This window comes from Lipomyces japonicus (genome assembly GCF_038497905.1).
Source record: "Lipomyces japonicus strain CBS 7319 unplaced genomic scaffold V1514scaffold_70, whole genome shotgun sequence".
Lineage (NCBI taxonomy): Eukaryota > Fungi > Ascomycota > Lipomycetes > Lipomycetales > Lipomycetaceae > Lipomyces > Lipomyces japonicus.
In genome coordinates, this window is record NW_027117882.1 from 25,108 (window position 1) to 42,712 (window position 17,605).

The 17,605-nt window shown below is 40.2% G+C and overlaps 8 protein-coding genes and 1 non-coding gene across 9 annotated transcripts; 2 read left to right on the forward strand and 7 right to left on the reverse strand.

Annotated features, from left to right (window-relative positions):
* Positions 1–209: 209 nt before the first annotated feature.
* V1514DRAFT_370010 (P-loop containing nucleoside triphosphate hydrolase protein) lies at positions 210–1,910 on the reverse strand. Its single transcript, XM_066929970.1, has 5 exons — positions 1,709–1,910; positions 1,544–1,625; positions 1,479–1,486; positions 1,246–1,417; positions 210–1,176 (listed from the first exon to the last, which is right to left on the reverse strand). The coding sequence occupies exons 1-5, from the start codon at positions 1,820–1,822 to the stop codon at positions 239–241; spliced, it is 1,314 nt and encodes a 437-aa protein (XP_066780914.1). The 5' UTR covers positions 1,823–1,910; the 3' UTR covers positions 210–238.
* On the forward strand, positions 1,830–4,237 carry V1514DRAFT_354721 (chaperonin Cpn60/TCP-1 family). The gene is made up of 6 exons (XM_066929603.1): positions 1,830–2,262; positions 2,323–2,375; positions 2,453–2,542; positions 2,606–3,118; positions 3,178–3,414; positions 3,476–4,237. The coding sequence occupies exons 1-6, from the start codon at positions 2,160–2,162 to the stop codon at positions 4,076–4,078; spliced, it is 1,599 nt and encodes a 532-aa protein (XP_066780915.1). The 5' UTR covers positions 1,830–2,159; the 3' UTR covers positions 4,079–4,237.
* Positions 3,949–5,167, reverse strand: V1514DRAFT_212426 (apolipo protein O-domain-containing protein). Its single transcript, XM_066924699.1, has 3 exons — positions 5,102–5,167; positions 4,938–5,044; positions 3,949–4,867 (listed from the first exon to the last, which is right to left on the reverse strand). Exons 2-3 carry the CDS (start codon positions 5,028–5,030, stop codon positions 4,274–4,276), a joined length of 687 nt encoding a protein of 228 aa, XP_066780916.1. The 5' UTR covers positions 5,031–5,044; positions 5,102–5,167; the 3' UTR covers positions 3,949–4,273.
* Positions 5,168–5,237: 70 nt separating this feature from the next.
* Positions 5,238–6,800, reverse strand: V1514DRAFT_338170 (uncharacterized protein). Its single transcript, XM_066928793.1, has one exon. It carries the CDS (start codon positions 6,611–6,613, stop codon positions 5,345–5,347), a length of 1,269 nt encoding a protein of 422 aa, XP_066780917.1. The 5' UTR covers positions 6,614–6,800; the 3' UTR covers positions 5,238–5,344.
* A 66-nt stretch (positions 6,801–6,866) lies between these two features.
* V1514DRAFT_338171 (SGNH hydrolase-type esterase domain-containing protein) lies at positions 6,867–8,223 on the reverse strand. Its single transcript, XM_066928794.1, has 4 exons — positions 7,941–8,223; positions 7,715–7,839; positions 7,258–7,636; positions 6,867–7,157 (listed from the first exon to the last, which is right to left on the reverse strand). The coding sequence occupies exons 1-4, from the start codon at positions 8,041–8,043 to the stop codon at positions 7,000–7,002; spliced, it is 765 nt and encodes a 254-aa protein (XP_066780918.1). The 5' UTR covers positions 8,044–8,223; the 3' UTR covers positions 6,867–6,999.
* A 137-nt stretch (positions 8,224–8,360) lies between these two features.
* Positions 8,361–9,801, forward strand: V1514DRAFT_312373 (Ribokinase-like protein). The gene is made up of 3 exons (XM_066925812.1): positions 8,361–8,466; positions 8,529–8,562; positions 8,634–9,801. The coding sequence occupies exons 1-3, from the start codon at positions 8,385–8,387 to the stop codon at positions 9,502–9,504; spliced, it is 987 nt and encodes a 328-aa protein (XP_066780919.1). The 5' UTR covers positions 8,361–8,384; the 3' UTR covers positions 9,505–9,801.
* Positions 9,519–11,055, reverse strand: V1514DRAFT_338181 (SGNH hydrolase-type esterase domain-containing protein). Its single transcript, XM_066928795.1, has 4 exons — positions 10,730–11,055; positions 10,526–10,650; positions 10,083–10,461; positions 9,519–10,007 (listed from the first exon to the last, which is right to left on the reverse strand). The coding sequence occupies exons 1-4, from the start codon at positions 10,830–10,832 to the stop codon at positions 9,850–9,852; spliced, it is 765 nt and encodes a 254-aa protein (XP_066780920.1). The 5' UTR covers positions 10,833–11,055; the 3' UTR covers positions 9,519–9,849.
* Positions 11,056–11,082: 27 nt separating this feature from the next.
* On the reverse strand, positions 11,083–16,897 carry V1514DRAFT_338184 (uncharacterized protein). Its single transcript, XM_066928796.1, has 4 exons — positions 16,650–16,897; positions 12,520–16,596; positions 12,352–12,472; positions 11,083–12,300 (listed from the first exon to the last, which is right to left on the reverse strand). Exons 1-4 carry the CDS (start codon positions 16,809–16,811, stop codon positions 11,429–11,431), a joined length of 5,232 nt encoding a protein of 1,743 aa, XP_066780921.1. The 5' UTR covers positions 16,812–16,897; the 3' UTR covers positions 11,083–11,428.
* A 477-nt stretch (positions 16,898–17,374) lies between these two features.
* On the reverse strand, positions 17,375–17,446 carry V1514DRAFT_t105. Its single transcript has one exon. It is a non-coding gene; the product is annotated as a tRNA-Met (tRNA).
* Between the last annotated feature and the right edge of the window lie 159 nt (positions 17,447–17,605).

The following is a 17,605-nucleotide window of genomic DNA, read 5'->3' on the forward strand; positions in this document are numbered from 1 at the left end:
GAACAAGACCCGGGATCATGGCGCGGTTAGGGTAGTCCCCGGGCCGACCGCCTCGGGCCAATCAGTGAGCAACAAATTGCAATCCACTGACCCGGCCTGTTCGGATGGAAGGTGCGGGTAAGGGCTGATAATATCTATATATCTACAGGTCAACATGATCTCTGGCTGTCGAGCAAGGTCTTGTTGCTCGCGGAACTACGCCGGGCGGATCCGTAGATAACATATATTCATGCATTCTCTAATTATACTGCATATACTGAGACGTACTGCTAAACTTCAAATTGCCCTTGATAACCTTCTCCACTGCGGCCAAAAAATCCTTTTCGGACGCAACTTTCCGTCGCGCACGAATCGCATACATGCCTGCTTCCGTGCACACGGACCGAAGCTCCGCACCGGTCGAGTTCGGACACAATCTCGAGATCAGTTCCCATCTGATGTCACGCTCCACCGACATGCTCTTGGCATGAATTCTCAGAATGTTGGCTCGACCTTCCAGGTCGGGCAAGCTGAATTCAACCTTGCGATCAATCCGTCCCGGTCGCAAGAGTGCAGGATCGAGAGTGTTGGGCCTGTTGGTTGCAAACATAACCTTGATATTTCCTCGAGGATCGAATCCATCCAGCTGCGTGATCAACTCCAACATGGTGCGCTGCACTTCGTTATCACCGCCAGCTCCATCGTCAAATCGGGCTCCTCCGATAGCATCGACTTCGTCAAAGAAAATAATGCATGCTTTCTTTGTACGTGCCATCTCAAATAGTTCTCGAACCATGCGCGCACCTTCGCCCACATACTTTTGAACTAATTCTGATCCAATCACTCTGATGAACGTGGCATCGGTTCGATTTGCCACTGCTCTGGCACAGAGTGTCTTACCCGTACCAGGAGGGCCATAAAGCAAAATACCCTTTGGCGGGTCAATTCCGAGATTAACAAATCTCTCTGGTGACAGAAGTGGTAATTCAACTACTTCGCGGAGCTTTTCAATTTGCTCCTTGCATCCACCAACGTCGCCATAAGTCACATCAGGCTTCTCCTCAACTGTCATCATGGTAACAGATGGATCGATCCGCGGTGGCAGCGGTAATTGAATCTGATATCGGTTTCTGTCCACGCCGACTCGCATGCCCTCTTCAATATCTGTAGGACTCACTCGCTCTCCCAAATCGACCACTAAAAAAATTGTACAGTTAGCATTATAGTAAATAATTTGTATAAATCTTCAACCAAAAAAAATCTCACCAAATTTCGCTAGTTGCTTAATGTTAATAATGTATTTGAGCTTATCGGGGTCTTCTGGTGACTTGATAATTTTAGTGCATCGTGCTACCTGGAGCGGCTGTTCTTCAGACATTCGTTGCTTGTCTGCTGCAATATCCCACATATGCGGAGGCGCAAGACCGGTATCGGATTCCTGAAATAGTTTAATATATGCACATCTACGTTTGTTAATATTTAAATATGCAGATTTTTACCTTGACTCCTGCAAGAAGCTTGTTAGCACCAGTGGATCAATGAACGGTCTAGTATAAATACTTACCAATCTTTTCGTTCACCCGAGTCTGCACTTCCTTGATGTCTTTCTCGATCTTCTTCAGCTGTGCGGCATATGGAGCAGCACCCTATAAAAAGTCCATTAGCATGAAACAAAAAAAAAAAAAAAAAGAAAAGAAAAAAAAAAGACCAAACAATGAAATCCACTCACATAAGTCTTCAGCACCGCGATGTCATCCTCGGTTAGAGGCACAATGTTGGCCTCTTTCTTCTCCTCGTCTTCGACCGGAGCACGATACTTCTCCCAATCTGATTTTGGCGGCATCTTTCTAAATATCTGGCGTGATGCAATATGAAAGCAATATGTCCGATAGAATGACGATGTACCGTTTGTTCTCTGGCGTTCTCAGAAGGTGCTATTGTGCTCAGCTTGAAAGGGCCACTTCGCCATGCTTTCATAATAACAGCATATCTGCGTAAGGCTTTGGTTTCTATGCCATAGTCGTTTTGCTGCTGTGGCACGTGTTTTACCCGGCCGCAAGAGCCGCAGGTTCTCAACGCGTCTAAAAAAGATCACAATCGAAGGAAAACGATACTTACGGCCCTCACGTATACATTGCGTTCCTTTTGTCTCATTTTCACGTCAATAAACAGAGACCTAGATGGCTGTATCTGCACCGGCTGCTTCCGGCGTTAATAATGCTGCTTTCAGAGATAAGGAGAAGCCTCAAGAAGTTCGAAAAGCCAACATCGTCGCAGCGCGAGGTGCGTTTACAATATGTTAGAAAAAAACCGTTCATAGCTAACACTCAATTTGGTTTGTAGCTGTTGCTGATGCTATCCGAACATCACTGGGTCCAAAGGGAATGGATAAAATGGTACGGGCTGGTAATCTGCAAGAGCCCGTTTGCAATGGAACTGACTTTTTTTTTTTTTGCTTTTTCTGCATATATAGATCAAGACTGGCAAAGGTGAAGTAATCATTACCAATGATGGTCATACCATTCTGAAACACATGGCTGTGATGCATCCCGCTGCTAAGATGGTAAGATTACGATGATGATTATGACGATTAATAATTTGGCGGTGCTGTTGACACGGTTTCTAGCTTGTGGACCTCTCAGCTGCGCAAGATGTCGAGGCAGGTGATGGTACTACCTCAGTTGTTGTTATTGCTGGTGGATTATTAGGTGCAGCCGAGCGATTACTACTTAAAGGAATACATCCCACAATTATTGCAGAATCATTTCAGCGAGCAGCTGCTCGTGCGGTAGAGGTCCTGCGTGAAATGTCAATCCCAATCGAGCTGTCAGATCGTACTGCGCTTGTCAGAGCCGCCAGTACATCACTGAGTTCCAAGATTGTATCGCAATATTCTTCTTTGCTCGCACCCATGTCTGTGGATGCCGTTCTTCGGGTTATCAATCCTTCTATTGCCAAAAATGTCGATTTAGGTGATATCAAACTTGTAAAGGAATTGGGTGGAACTATTGAAGATACTGAGCTGGTTGATGGTCTTGTTTTGACTCAGCATGTTATTAAGACGGCTGGTGGTCCATCTCGAATTGAAAAGGCCAGGATTGGTTTAATCCAGTTCCAAATCTCGCCCCCAAAGCCAGACGTGTGTATCAAATTTTTTTTTTTTTGGTTATTGGTCTTTACTAATTCATATCATTATAGATGGAGAATCAAGTTGTGGTCAACGATTACAGACAAATGGATAAGATTTTGAAAGAAGAGAGAACATATTTATTGAATATTTGCAAAAAGATTAAAAAGGCAAAGTGTAATGTTGTTTTGATTCAAAAGTCTATCCTTAGAGATGCGGTCAACGATTTGTCTCTTCATTTCCTTGCCAAATTGAACATCTTGGTTATCAAGGATATTGAGCGCGATGAAATTGAATTTATTTGCAAGGTTAGACGATCCCAGTTTGCTGTAGTTTTATTGATGCTAACAACATATGTTTTTTTAATAGAGTACCGGATGCCAACCTATTGCCGATATCGATTCGTTTACTGAAGACAAACTCGGGCAAGCTGAACTTATTGAAGAGGTTGAGTCATCGGGTTCAAGAGTTGTGAAAATCACTGGAGTCAAGAACGCCAGCCAGACTGTGTCGATCATTGTCCGTGGTGCAAATCAGCTTGTTCTTGACGAAGCTGAACGATCGATTCATGATGCTCTATGTGTCATTCGATGCTTAGCCAAGGAACGTGCATTAATCGCCGGAGGTGGCGCACCAGAGATTGAAGTTTCACGGACGTTGTCTCGTGAATCGCGAGCTTTATTTGGCACGGAACAAATTTGTTGGCAAGAATTTGCCGATGCGTTAGAAGTGATTCCAACAACGCTTGCAGAAAATGCGGGATTGCACAGTATTCAAGTTGTTACTGATTTGCGAAGTCGGCATGAACGTGGTGAAAAGAACGCAGGAGTAAGCGTCCGTCGTGGATCGACCAAAGACATTGTGGATGAAAATGTTTTGCAACCACTTTTAGTTTCAACCAGTGCGATCCAGTTGGCTGCAGAGACTGTCAAATCATTATTGAGAATTGATGATATTGCAATTAGTAGGTAAATAATTTTGTTTCTTTTATGTATGCTTGTTATTTTTTTTTTTATCCATGTTGTGAATATTAAAATTTGATCCTTTATTATCTTTTTTTTTCTTTTTTTTTTTACCCAAACACTATGAGCATTCAGATGTTTTAAATGATTGGATATAAATGTATTCAAGTCTTACAAAATTCTAAGCATATGCAATAACCCGCAATCACTTCTTGCTCTCCTCCTCAATCTTCAATCCAGTAGAATCTTGAAACGCTCGTCTGGTAGACGAAACCGTCTTGTCCACAATCTTGCGACTCTCTCTTGACAATTTCTTGGTAGCCCTAATCGAATCAGTAAAAATTTGTTTAGTTGCCAGATGCGCATTCGCAAGCGCCGGTACTTTTTTCTCAAACTGCCATATCAAATCGGTCGTGTTTCGGTACGTATTGGGCAACACTAACGCAAACGTGCCAAATCCAAACGCGCCCGGAACAATAAAACTTCTCAACAATCGATTCCTTTTGCGGGCCAAAATGCTTCCGGAAAGAATCGCGATTGAGATATACACAACTCCGGGCAGGATTGGTTCCTTATCCGACTTGAGACCTGACACGGTCGACGTGACCTTAGCTTCGGCCTTGAAATATTGTTGGCCTGCAATATCGAGATGGACTGAAACAAATCGCGCAACTTTGCTAACATATTCTCTGGTTTCCCTGACATATTGTTCAAGAACTTTTGGTGGCTCCTTGATCACAACCTGAGGTTGCTGATGGCTATCAATTGGCTTCGTAACATCATCGTAGATTGGCTTGGGCTAAAAAAAAATACTCAATTAAAAAAAAAAAATTTTCCAATACCAAAAGCATCACCATATAGAAACATACCTCTTCAGCCTTGATAACTGGTACGTTATAGGCCATAAGCATACTACCAGTAATTCCGACCGCGAGTGCGCCTGTTCCGGGTCTGTGGACCATACGTCCCTATAATGCTCCCCAAAAAAAAAAATTAATATAATGTCATTCATGCTAAATAAAATTCACTATACCTGCTGAGCAGCAAATACGAATCCTCGATAAAAGGACATAATGCAATTATTACAATTAATCCAAACCGAGAAGTGCTTGGTTGATTTGCCAGGGTTTAAACAACTCACAACAATTCTTCAGCTTACATATTAAGGGGTTTGTACATAAATATATTTATTATTTGGATTTCTACAGTACTATATTTCGGATGCTTAATGGGTAATGTATATTGTAATGTTCGTAATAATAAATTGTCTTAAGTCCTACCTGTTTATGCGATTATATCCGTCCCTTATGTCCTTCATTATTCCGGTAAGTTCAGTGAGCTGGTCAAGTATTCGACTATTGACCGACACTATGGTCTCAATTGCCTTTGAATTGTGCTCGACAGCCACTGCGAGCTGGCTTAAATCATTGGCAGGCCCATTTACTGCCTCACGACTTGTCCTATAATTTGAAAAGTGATCAACGGATATTCGCTGGCGTTTCCGTCTATCGTTTCCGTCTTCATATGATGCTTGGTGTGGAAGAATGTACGCATTCCGTGAAGTTATTTGTCGAACGTCTTCTCGATCATCATCTACAATCAAAAGTTCAGGGTTATTCAAATGCACACTTTGTTGTGATTCTGGTACGTGCAATTGTTGCGGGCTATGCTGAGGAGTGTGATTAAGGCGAATTGACCGTCCTGATGCTGATGATTCCTGATTCAGATTCGTCATTTCAGACACACGAACCATGATGCCACGCATGACGTCGAATACTTGCCTAGACATTGGTGTTCGTGACTTGCTAAGCAAGTCTCGTTGTTGCTTGGGGTTTAATTTCCACCATTCGCTCTCGGCGTTAAGTCCGGTATGCTTCTTTTCGTAATTGAGAATGAAATAGTAGGTCATTCGGAGAAACTTAAATTTTTCAATTAAGCTCTTTGGTGTTCGTCGTTTTGTAACCGGATCCAAGCTGCCAACAGCTGCACCCAATTTAGACTGAATGTCGCCGCAATAAAACTCGCAAACCCGTTCGAAAAGTTGCTCCCGGTTTTCATACTTGACTACTGAATCACCAGTGTCGATATTATTGTCAATGCTATCAGCATTTGGACTGAGTGCCAGAAAGTAGCTCCATAGTAACCGAAGCATTTCTCCGTCGGTCCATTTTCTATTTTGTTGATCATCTTGAGAAGTCGAAGGGTTTGGTGAAGGTTGTTGAAGTTGCTGCTGAGATAATGGTGTTAATGGAGTTGGAAGAACATGATTGTGGCCGGGTTGTTGTTGTTGTTGTTGTTGTTGTTGTTGTTGTTGATGCTGATGCTGATGCTGATGTAGTTGTAATTGTAACTGCTGTTGACGCTGTTGTTGCTGTTGCTGTTGCTGTATATGTTGTTGCACATCGTGATGCTTTTGAAAAGCCAAGACCGGTCCTCCATTAGCAGTCATGTACTGGCCGCCTCGAAGCACCGGAATCGGTGCTGTCATCGAATGTGCCTGCGAACGCTGGCCAGAAGACATTGGAACATGAGTGGCCATGTGCATGCAATGGCAATCCAAATATACGTCCCTAGCCTTCCTCCTCGTTCGTTTTCTTTTACTGTCTTATTTTTTTTTTTCAAAAAACAAAACACAAAGAAAAAAATTCAGGATTGCCTCTTGCCTTCGTGAACCAAATGGGTTCAGATTTCATGAGTCGGATAACGTCCAAACAGATCCGCAACCGGGTTGGTGAAACCGGTGGATTGAAACCCAGTAACGTTGGGTTTAAGTTGGCTTAGGGTTTAAGCCAATGTAATTAATTCACAACTATTTTATTTTTCTTTTTTTTTTACAATATTACAAATATATCTGCGTACTTCTACATCAGTATTACATTGCAATGCATTCCAACTGCTTGGCGAAACTAGGCTGCACAATTTGTATTAAAGTTACAACGAACTTGCAAATTCCTGAAACGAGCGAATGTCGGTCCATTCGGGGAGCTTACTCGGCACATTGTCAGGATGAAGCTCCGGATACGTATTCTTGATAGCTTCCAGAATAGCCTCGTATTGTACCTGATATGCTGGACCAGCAAAATGGATGCCTATCCATAAGTTTGTGATTAGATTCTGTCCATTTCAAATAACGATATAACAGCAAAAAATAAAAATAAAATAAAATAAAATAAATAGAATACCACGTACCATCAGTAAGATACTCACTCAATGGATTTTGCGCACTGCCTTCTTTCAAGCCAAACTCAGAATCACCTTCTTTCCAACCTGATCGTTTCATAATCAAGTCCCAAAGCGGCACAAAAGCGGCCCCGGTCTCATGAGCGACTTTTCCTGCCGCATCGCAATAATCACGAGCCCTAATCGTGGATTTCAACGAAGATTCTTCGGCTGAGTTATATTTTAGCCATTGATGATAGTTATATGGGCCAGGACCAATAACTATGGTCTTGATATTAGAATCATGCGCGGTTTTTATGATTTTTCGAAGATTATCTTGATATCGTGTGATTGGAACGTGTTGCGGATTAGGTGGAGCACAGTAATCATTTGTACCAAAAAACACAATCTAAATTAAAAAAAGACATTCGCATGCGCGTCATCAGCCATGCTGAAAAAAAAAGTGAGAGAGATTCGAGAATCATACCAGGAGCTTAACCTTGGAATGTTCATTGGTTTCAAATTTAATAATCTTGTCTACCATCAAGGCTGCATATTCCGAATTATAACCACCAAACCCTCGAACAACAACGTCAAGTTTTCTGGAGTAATCTATCTCGATTGTTTAATTGTCAGTTTTAAATTTTATTTGCACATTTGCCTCGCATGAAAACTATATCTACGTTAAAAACAAAAAAAACCGACTTGTTTACCATTCTGAAGTGCAGAGCTGACAGCAAACCCATGAGTTTGGTCACATGAAAACTGAGTAATTGAATCTCCAAAAATCACCAATTTGTGGTATGCAAGAGACATGATTCCTCTATAACCTATGACCAGAAGTGCTTAACCTTTATTGATACGTGTCAACCAAACTTATATCCCTTTTATCTTCAACAAGTAAAATTGCTTTACTTTAATGAAAAACCGCAAACAAGTCATGATTACAGGCAGAATTTGTTCCAGTTTATATATACAAGTCCGGACGCATGTATTTTTTCCGTCGATAAATGTATAAATACCCATCGGGAAATTTAATTGATTTGTTTCATAATCCGTTACGTAATTTTTAGGGTAAGCCAGTTCGTATCCTTCAGCCATCAATGACGTTTGCATTTTTTTAAAAAATTATCAATTAAACCGACATACATTACAAAATGGCATCATCTTCTTGGGAATTGCTAGCTCAAGTACGGAAATTTGTCCCGCCGCTGCTTTCAAAATTTCATAAGGGCCAAGGTATGTTTACATGGCGGTGTGGTTGGTAGCAAAAACCTGTTGGCTAATAATATGCACAAAAGCCGGTCGAGTGGTGGTTATTGGCGGATCTGAAGAGCAAGTCATTATTCCAATATTAAAGATCAAAGTACTACGGTTTTTTATTTTGCTAACATTCATTTATGTAGCTATACCGGAGCTCCTTTTTTCGCCGCCCAAGCTGCCACTCTTTTGGGCGCTGATATGTCACACATTATTTGCGAGAAGGCTGCCGGTCAAGTAATCAAGACGTACTCGCCAAATCTCATGGTTCATCCGTACATGCGCGATTCACAATCAATCGGAAATTTAAAACTTGATGACGTGTTAAAACCTATATATGCATTGCTGGATCGGATCCATGTCGTCGTGGTTGGACCTGGACTTGGTCGTGATAAGATCATGCTTGATATCGCGTCCAGCGTGATCCAGCGAGCTCGAGAGAAGGATTTGCATATCGTAATTGACGCTGATGGCTTATATCTTGTCCAACAAAATCCAGATGTTATTAAGGGCTATGCAAAGGCAATTTTGACGCCAAACATTGTTGAATTTCAAAGGCTATGTAACGCATTGCACATTTCAGTCCCTGATTATTTTCCTGAATCACAAATTGCAGCAAAAGAGTTATGTGTTCAAGTCGCGAAAGCTTTTGGCGGGCTAACCATTATCGCAAAAGGTCAAGTTGATTATATATCTAACGGCACGGACACTCTTGCCAACGATTCGCCCGGCGGCCTTAAACGTGTCGGCGGACAAGGTGATACTCTTTCTGGCACGGCAGCCACTTTTCTAGCTTGGAAGTATGCATATCAGAATAGTCTTTGGCAACATGATAACTCGCTAAGTGATGAGCGGCTTACATTACTTGCCGCGTACGGTGCTTCCAGTATCACGAGATATTGCTCTCGAACTGCGTTTAAAAAATACGGTCGAGCCATGCTCGCCAGCAATTTATCTGAAATGATTGGTGACGCTTACGATGATCTTATCGAGAAGAAACTCGATGGTAAAATATGATTAATTTTTATGTCCTTATGTTAACAATGATATATATTATTAAAAAGTGCTCATTCATTTTCAAAATGGCATATGTTCAATTAAACAATTGCACGCAAGTCAAGCGAAATACACTAAACAAATTTCATTATTATTTGACAATTATACATCCTGCCGTGTTTGCTGGAAAAGAATAACGCGAAGAATCTTGTTCAGAACTATTACATGATCTAACTAAATGTTTTCTTTTCTTCTAAATCTTCTCTTTTTATTCTATATTTTGTATCAAAACTCTAAAAACAGTTGTTATTAAGACGCATTATGATGCTCAATTTTGACGAAAACGTGAGCAACGTGTTTTCATAGCTACAATAATCTTGTAAACTCCAAACACGAGTGAAGCTCGGTCCAATCAGGAAGTTTACTCGAAATATTGTCAGGATGAAGTTCCGGATATGCCTTCTTGATGGTTTCTAGAATAGCCTCATATTCTATCTGATATGCTGGACCAGCAAAATGAATGCCTAAACACCACAATTAGCAACTACAACTTGTGCACCCACCCCCGTCCCCCAGAATAAAATTTCAAAACAACAAACCGTCAGTAAGATACGCGGCCAGTGGATTTACCGAATGACCGTCTTTTAATCCAAACTCGGCATCACCTGTCTTCCAACCCAACCGTTCCATGATTAAGTACCAAAGCGGGATAAACGCGGCACCAGTTTCATTAGCAATTTTTCCTGCTGCGTCACAATAATCACGAGCCAAAAGGGTGGATCTCAACAACGCATCTTCCTCCGTGTCGTGATGTCTCCATTGATGGTAGTTATACGGTCCGGGACCGATAATTATTGTTTTGATATCAGAATCGTGAGCGGCATTAATAATCTTCCGAAGATTATCTTGATACAGAGTAATTGGCACGTGCAACCAAATAGGTGAAGTAGAGCAGTCATTCGTGCCAAAGAACACTATCTACAGTCATATAACAACGAAATAAGTACATGGTTTAGCACCAAAAAGACCACAAGAGCCGTACCAGAAGCTTAATCTTGGAATGTTTACTACTCTCCAACTTAATAATCTTGTCCACTATCAAAACTGCATGTTCTGAATTGTACCCACTAAATCCTCGAATAACCACATCCAATTTTCTAGAGTAATCTGATTGACTGTTAGATTACCATTTCCAATTTGCCGCCAACCATATTTTATCTTCATATTATTGAAACGTTTATGCAACCATTCTGAAGAGCAGGTCCGACTGCAAACCCATGTGCTTGATCGCAACAATATTCCGTAATTGAATCCCCAAAGAGTATCAACTTGTCATATGCAAGAGACATGATTGTAAATAAAATGCTTATCGCACGCAAATAAAATTTATAGATGTGAACACGCGTGAACGTAAATAACTGACGATGCAGGATCTCACTACCGGATGTGCTCACAAATTAAAACAACAATCTATTATGCATGACCGTGTTCTCATCATGGCTTGCCTTGCTTCCAGTTTGAGCCCAATTATGGTTTGGCTAATTGATAAAGGGTAAGGGTTAGTAACGTACTGATAACAACTTAGCGATTATATATATTGCATAAGTTAAATTCAATATTCATTTAAAAAAAAAAATACGTATAATCAATAATTACTCCATTCCTGTGCACCGTAGTATATATCCACACTTTGTCTTTGTGTGAAAAAAAAAAAAAAAAAAAAAAAAAAGAAAATTTGCGAAAAATCAACAAAACACCACAAACACAAAACCCAAGGCTACAAAAAGAAAAGTCAGATACCGAAAAAATTAAAACAAAAACAAAAAACAAAAAACAAAATCAAAACGCCATGATTGATCCTACAATTATAGGATACGTGAGTAAAATTTTATGTCGACATAAAGCATAAATTCATTTCATCGCTTCTTGTATTTCTATCATCCTGTTAGAAACCACTTATGTACCTTAACATAATAAAACTTACGTCTTCCATATTTCTCCTTCTTTGCGGATCCAGTTGATTATTGACACCCATTAGAGTGTTTGACATTGCCTCAGTGGCGCCAATCATGGATCGCAATACAGCAACCGGTGCAGCTCTCGCAATGGCCATAGCTGCCTGTTGAGTTCCAGATTGTTCTCTTGCCTCTGCCGGCAGAGCGGCAATTATATCCCTAGCCGTGCCAAAATTTCGATTTAAACTTGAATAAGCCCGTTGCAATCCCTGAGCAACCGTCCTTGGCTGATCGGCATACATGCTAACCGTTTTCAAGCTCTCATCGTCACTATCAATTTCATCGAAATCATCCAAAGATAACTCCCTTCGATGAAAATTTTCGTGATCACTACTGCCAACAATGAACGACTCTGCATTTTCGAGCACGTTTTGAGTACCAACAGCTAGTTTTGCTCCCAGACTGACTAGCTCATTCGTTGTCACTTTTGCAAATTGAGTCGCGCCTTTTTGAATGCTTCTCACAATCCTGCCGTCCTTTTTATATTCTCGTATCGGAACCACTACCAAATCTCGAACACCACCTCCAAGTTTAACAAGCGACTTGACAGGAGCGACGCCTGCTAACACATCACCAAGTTGGGTTGACTTAATATCAGGCAGCCATATGTTATTAAGCATTTCAAACAATCTTGGAAATCCCAATACGCCATATAGCACTGCATGCCGAAGCGTGATTTTAGCTTCATCCAATACGAAAAAATTCATAAACTCCGTCGTATGACCGGAGCGAAGTCCAGCAAAGTCAATTTTCTTTGGCTTATAATCTAGTTTCACCGTAATCTCTGACAGTTCAACTCGTTCTTTAAAGAATTAGCAATTGTTAAAAATTTGAAAATTTTCACAATACATACGCAAAAATGGAAGTTCTTCCGCTATCGGAGGAGTTATGGAATCATTTTTGAATGTGAAAAAGCGAGTTAAGAAATCCAAAGCATCTTGGTCAACATACAACCTTAGCGGCAAAACATCAACCTGCGTCACGTTAGCTTGAAAATATTACCATATCCAAGTGTTCAAACCTTAATCACTGCTTCTGAAGTTTGTAAATCCAGACTTGGACGAACATTTAGAAGCTCTATGTGTGCCATGCTAGATCCAATATCGCGTTCATCAACAGAATACATCCCAGTAACAAATTTTCTCCACGTTGACGTTGACACGTTATCAAAAATTTCCAATTCTCTGATTTTCAAATCAATTGAGCTTGCAATCTCTGCTGTTTCTGAATACCCTGAAAAATCAAAACTTACTCCTTTCAACTCAACCTGAATCTTGTGAGTCTTTGATCTTTTCAACCTGAGCTTCGAATTATAATTGCCAGTTGTAGAGTTTAATCTATTATTACCAGCACGGCTTGATGGTCTTGAAAAAGATGTCGACGAGACTTGGCTAGCAGTTTCACTTTCATCATCAATTCCCATATTTATTTGATTCCGTAAATTTTGAGGATCATTTCCAGACGGTATGCCAATATAGATTGAATTAAACAAAAAATCACCAATAATAGATTCATTATCGTCGTCTTCAAAATTAACCTCTTGTCTGTTTCTAATTGCATCAAGCGCCCGTCCTTCGACTTGCCGCACTGCATTAGATATGACATCTCTTGTCTTGGGCCAATCATAGCCATCATGAAGATTCCATAAAACATGCACGTCTCGTACTTCAATCAAAATAAGTTTAGTATTCCCACGAAGTAACGTGGTCTGCATGAGATTTTTCCCGCCAAAATGGTTTTCCATAATTTCAAGTTTATCAATCGTCTCCTGAAGCACATCGCTTGCTTCAGTTGGCTGAAATTGCTCGTATTCGGAACCATTTAAATCAATAGGCTCAGCACTGTGACTAATGGGTTCCCTGCCATCTTCTTCTATCACGTCAGCTAAATGAAGAAAACCGTTTGAGGAAGAATTATGCAACTCGTTACTCTGAGGACTGTAATAACTTTCGACAACACTCAGCTTTTCATTAAGAGCACTCTCAACTACTTCCTTATGTTTTATATCTCTCGCTACTTTTGGTATTTCTGTTTGGACCTGAGATTTCAATCTGGATCTTTCAACACCTACTTGTGATTTAAAGGCCACTTCATCCAAACTTGCTAGTAAGTCAACTGGTAAAATTTCAGTGTGATGATTGACGGTGCCATTGTCGACTATCACAGGTAGCTTTAACCCATTCATGACTTCAAACAAAGTTTGAGTGGAATCAGGGCAAGTCTCAACAAATAACAAATCATCACGTGCCTCTACATTTATAAACATTTCTCCATCTGTGCCTTGCCCATTAACTCTTCCAATTTTGACCTTGGCTGTAGCTGACGACATGGATGCAACATTAACATAGCCCATATTGATAAATGGGGACAAATGTTCCACCATTTGCAAACGTCGCCGTCCCATATATTGAGGTATGTTAAAGCGCTCTTGAATATTTGCCACATCATCAACTAAAAATAACGTAGCCCTCCTAACATTCACCGAAGCTATAATTTCATTTTGCATATCCTTTAGATTCCCATCAAAGTTTCCGTCAGTTATTACTAACAACGCACGCGAGGGTAAGTTAAGCGGATTTAGACCAACAGCACAATCTCTAAAATTCAGACTAAGACGATTTTTTCTTGCCGAAGTTATAAAAGTAGCCACTGAATGATCCAATGACAATCTCTTGAAATGTTTATCTCGATAATATTCTTCATCGTCAAACTCATTATTATCATCTGATTCAATAATGTCGTATTCTGATGAAAAATCTGGCTTATTATTTTGAAACAGTGGTTGTTTCTCCTCATTATTTCTGGTCTGTGATATAGAAGTAAATGATTCAATGATTGGCATAAGAACGTCCACTTTATATTCATATCGCAAATTATAGATATTTGCTATAATATCCGTATCATCTTTGATAACAAGTGAAACCATTGCCCGGCCCTTTTTCCAATCTTGCAAAACTGGGCCGATAAGTTCAATTGTCGGCACACTATCTCTATGTAATAACGCTACTATGCCGTCAATATCAAGGCAAATCTTATCTTGCTTAAATATTGCGCCTTCGGTGTTTTCAAGCCTGGTTCTAATCGCACCAGTGTTCTGTGGTAAGTTTGTCACAATGTCGATTTGTTCAGCGGTTACTAGCGTCGGCATGATCGTTGACTGCATACTCGAAGGTTGCAGTCCTTGTGTGTGTGATGAAGAATCAATTGCCCGGTGCAATAACTCCATGATTCGAAATCCTTCAGACAAAAAAGAATCCATCGACTTCTTTAGTTCTTTCAAATCACAAGACAAGTTAATAGACGTTAGCTTCAGATGCGATGAAACTGCTTTCTCCTTCGCAGTTCCCAACTCAATGTCGCGGTCTAGATATCGTTTTAACGGATTTAAATCCAATAATACTTCATCAAACTCCAAATTTCCACCTTGAAGGTTGATCAAAACTCCTTTAGTACTAAGCTTATTATGAGTAAACTTTATTGGTTTAAGGACAACTCTGCATGGTGTGATCTGATCATGGACATAAATTTCAAGATCTGCTGAACCAAAATTTCCTATAACTTGAAAGCTTGCATCAGCCCTCGCGTGGATTGGCTTCGAAATAGAAGGTGATGCAGTATAATTATTAAATATCCGTGATATCTTGCCATAAAACATAACAAGCTCTTCTAAGACATCACTATTTGCCTTAATAGCCAAATTATGAGGAACATTCACAGAAGCAGCACTACTTGTTAATTGAATATACATATCGGGGGATGTTTTTCTGTCACCCAAGGCATCAAACCACATAATTTTCTTTCCCTGTGCGACTGCTTGAATAGAATCAACGGAAACTACACTAGTTGCTGCATGTGGTGTGATTGTTTCGTCAGTATTATGTAAATCTGCCGACGATTTAAGCACATTAATCGAAGAATATAAATGTTCTAAAATAATTGTCGTTTTCTTTTCGGAAACGAAATTTCCAGACTGGTTAAGATCCGATCCTAGACTTATCTCGATCCTACTAATGCCCAGTTTAATATTTTTGGCTTTCTCTATTGGAGACCTTTGATCAGTGTTGTTTTTTTCAGCAACTTTATAAGCTTGAGGCTGTCCTGAATTCGTTGCTCTACTTCCGTTGCTCTTGCTTAAAACACCCTTAAGCATTTCTGAGAAAGCATTTGTTACAAGATCAAAATGGGCCAAACCAGTTTTCAAACAACCCACACGAAACTCTGTTTTCAAAAATGATCCAAAAATTGAAACTTCCAATTCATCGCACCACAATAATCTCGGTGTGCCATTATTTTCCACTGATGACCTCGATTGGGATGCCATTGCGCTCAAATATATACTGCCAGCTTCTTCCTTGGAAAAATAAGTACTTTCACTTAAAGAATTTTCTGTTCTATTGTGACTCGTGATTGAGTTTTGATTGGAGTTATCCAAAGCCGATTCATCACCATCAGGCGAAGACAGTCCATTGTCAGTGGATGAGTCGGTAGATGAGGAGAAAGAACTTAAAGTACTTTTCTGAACATCATTGACATCCACAAATGGCAAATATGTATCATCAAGATCTGGTGGAAGTGAAAACTGAAGCCCGTTAAACTTTGCAACCCTCACCCCATCTTTGCCAGTGTAAAGTTCTGATAAATCGATAGTACCTTGTAATATCAAATCTTGAAGAACTACCTTTATCGAAAGTCCCTTCACAGTGATTTTCAATTGGCGAAAAATAAGGTCAAGAATTTTTGTCATGACTGACTGCAAGTTTAAACCACCAGTACCAAACCCTAAATCTTCATCTTCATCAGAACTTTCGTTACGTTCAAATTGGTTTGAATTTTCACCCCCAGAAGTGGTCTGTAAAACAGAATTTGATATTTCAAAAGTTCCTTCTGGGGATTCGCTATCAAGAAAGGACGTTGCAAGATTGGAAGTTGTCTGTGTAAGAAACTCTTCCGTAGAGGGGCTGGATTTGGAAGGCGAAACAGTAACGTCGACGTTTGACAATTCGATTTCAATTGGTGCATTTAAAATATTACGCGGTAATCGCAATACAATACTACCAGCGTTACCGCCATTTAAAAACATCCCAGGTAAGGAAATCACCTAAGCTCTGTCAGCGTTGCCTTCCTACCTAGTGATCGAAACTTTGTACTCACATCCACATTTAAACGAACATCATGCAAAGTAATCGAATTGGACAAACTGAAAAGTTGAATGTCAAGATTTTCTAAAGCTATTTCATCGAATAGAGCGATCCGAGATAACACGGATCTCAATAAGCGCTTCTGGACGTTCTTTGGAAGCCATGGAGGGTGCATAGTCCTCTGACAATGTTATGCCTCTCACAATAATAATATTCTTGTCAAAGTTCTCTTTTAAATATTACAATACCAAAGTATTTTAGCTAGATCTGGTTAGAAAACCTTGTTATTCCAAGCATAACAAAGTCGCGGACAGCCAGTCAACACGTTAAACTTGTGTTATCACTTTCAAGCCGCGAGCAACGACATACTTAACCAGCACAGCAAAAACACTGCTTTCACTGCCTTCTGAGATCAGTCTTCCAAGTCCGTTAATAGCAAAATCAATCGCTCCTGAAATAAGTATATGAAGTTTTATAGAACAGCACGAGGTCAATTGTGCATTTACACTTCCCACATTTACTCACATTAAAGGTTACCCGGTTGAGTAATTGGGAGTTTGCGGGTGTAACTGTGGGCCACATGTAGTTAATTAACTAACTAGTTAGTTTGCGTGTACTATGTAATAAACCCATCATTAAATAGTTAGTTAACTAATAACTAACTAGTTAGCTCACCACCTATCAATTTGAAAAGCGATTTAAACACATAATTTGTTGCAAAACAAAATAAAAAAATAATAGCGATACTTGGTTTCGATCCAAGGACATCAGGGTTATGAGCCCTGCGCGCTTCCACTGCGCCACATCGCTGGTTAACAAATCAAATAAATAAAGCCTTATTAAGCTTGTAGAATCAGGTATTTTGGGGTCGACGTCATCACTGGGTTCGGGAAGACTGGCTCCACCTTCCAGTCGACCGCGGAGGCTTCGGATTGTGGAACCTCCCAGAGAAACTCTGTGGCGCACGAG

Excerpts from the sequence above, each read along its gene's own strand:
- V1514DRAFT_338184 (XM_066928796.1), bottom strand. The coding sequence starts at position 16,811 with ATGCACCCTCCATGGCTTCCAAAGAACGTCCAGAAGCGCTTATTGAGA. Across the intron at positions 16,597-16,649 it reads ATGTTCGTTTAAATGTGGAT|GTGATTTCCTTACCTGGGAT; the intron begins GTGAGTACAAAG and ends GACAGAGCTTAG. Across the intron at positions 12,301-12,351 it reads GGAAGAACTTCCATTTTTGC|AACGAGTTGAACTGTCAGAG; the intron begins GTATGTATTGTG and ends AATTCTTTAAAG.
- V1514DRAFT_212426 (XM_066924699.1), bottom strand. The coding sequence starts at position 5,030 with ATGGTCCACAGACCCGGAACAGGCGCACTCGCGGTCGGAATTACTGGT. Across the intron at positions 4,868-4,937 it reads CAGTTATCAAGGCTGAAGAG|CCCAAGCCAATCTACGATGA; the intron begins GTATGTTTCTAT and ends ATTTTTTTTTAG.
- V1514DRAFT_354721 (XM_066929603.1), top strand. The coding sequence starts at position 2,160 with ATGGCTGTATCTGCACCGGCTGCTTCCGGCGTTAATAATGCTGCTTTC. Across the intron at positions 2,376-2,452 it reads CAAAGGGAATGGATAAAATG|ATCAAGACTGGCAAAGGTGA; the intron begins GTACGGGCTGGT and ends CTGCATATATAG. Across the intron at positions 3,119-3,177 it reads TCTCGCCCCCAAAGCCAGAC|ATGGAGAATCAAGTTGTGGT; the intron begins GTGTGTATCAAA and ends ATATCATTATAG.
- V1514DRAFT_338170 (XM_066928793.1), bottom strand. The coding sequence starts at position 6,613 with ATGCACATGGCCACTCATGTTCCAATGTCTTCTGGCCAGCGTTCGCAG.
- V1514DRAFT_370010 (XM_066929970.1), bottom strand. The coding sequence starts at position 1,822 with ATGCCGCCAAAATCAGATTGGGAGAAGTATCGTGCTCCGGTCGAAGAC. Across the intron at positions 1,626-1,708 it reads TCGCGGTGCTGAAGACTTAT|GGTGCTGCTCCATATGCCGC; the intron begins GTGAGTGGATTT and ends GACTTTTTATAG. Across the intron at positions 1,177-1,245 it reads TAAGCAACTAGCGAAATTTG|TGGTCGATTTGGGAGAGCGA; the intron begins GTGAGATTTTTT and ends CAATTTTTTTAG.
- V1514DRAFT_338171 (XM_066928794.1), bottom strand. The coding sequence starts at position 8,043 with ATGTCTCTTGCATACCACAAATTGGTGATTTTTGGAGATTCAATTACT. Across the intron at positions 7,840-7,940 it reads CAGCTCTGCACTTCAGAATG|ATTACTCCAGAAAACTTGAC; the intron begins GTAAACAAGTCG and ends CAATCGAGATAG. Across the intron at positions 7,637-7,714 it reads ATTCCAAGGTTAAGCTCCTG|ATTGTGTTTTTTGGTACAAA; the intron begins GTATGATTCTCG and ends TTTTTAATTTAG.
- V1514DRAFT_312373 (XM_066925812.1), top strand. The coding sequence starts at position 8,385 with ATGGCATCATCTTCTTGGGAATTGCTAGCTCAAGTACGGAAATTTGTC. Across the intron at positions 8,467-8,528 it reads AAAATTTCATAAGGGCCAAG|CCGGTCGAGTGGTGGTTATT; the intron begins GTATGTTTACAT and ends TATGCACAAAAG. Across the intron at positions 8,563-8,633 it reads GTTATTGGCGGATCTGAAGA|CTATACCGGAGCTCCTTTTT; the intron begins GCAAGTCATTAT and ends TCATTTATGTAG.
- V1514DRAFT_338181 (XM_066928795.1), bottom strand. The coding sequence starts at position 10,832 with ATGTCTCTTGCATATGACAAGTTGATACTCTTTGGGGATTCAATTACG. Across the intron at positions 10,651-10,729 it reads CGGACCTGCTCTTCAGAATG|ATTACTCTAGAAAATTGGAT; the intron begins GTTGCATAAACG and ends ACAGTCAATCAG. Across the intron at positions 10,462-10,525 it reads ATTCCAAGATTAAGCTTCTG|ATAGTGTTCTTTGGCACGAA; the intron begins GTACGGCTCTTG and ends ATATGACTGTAG.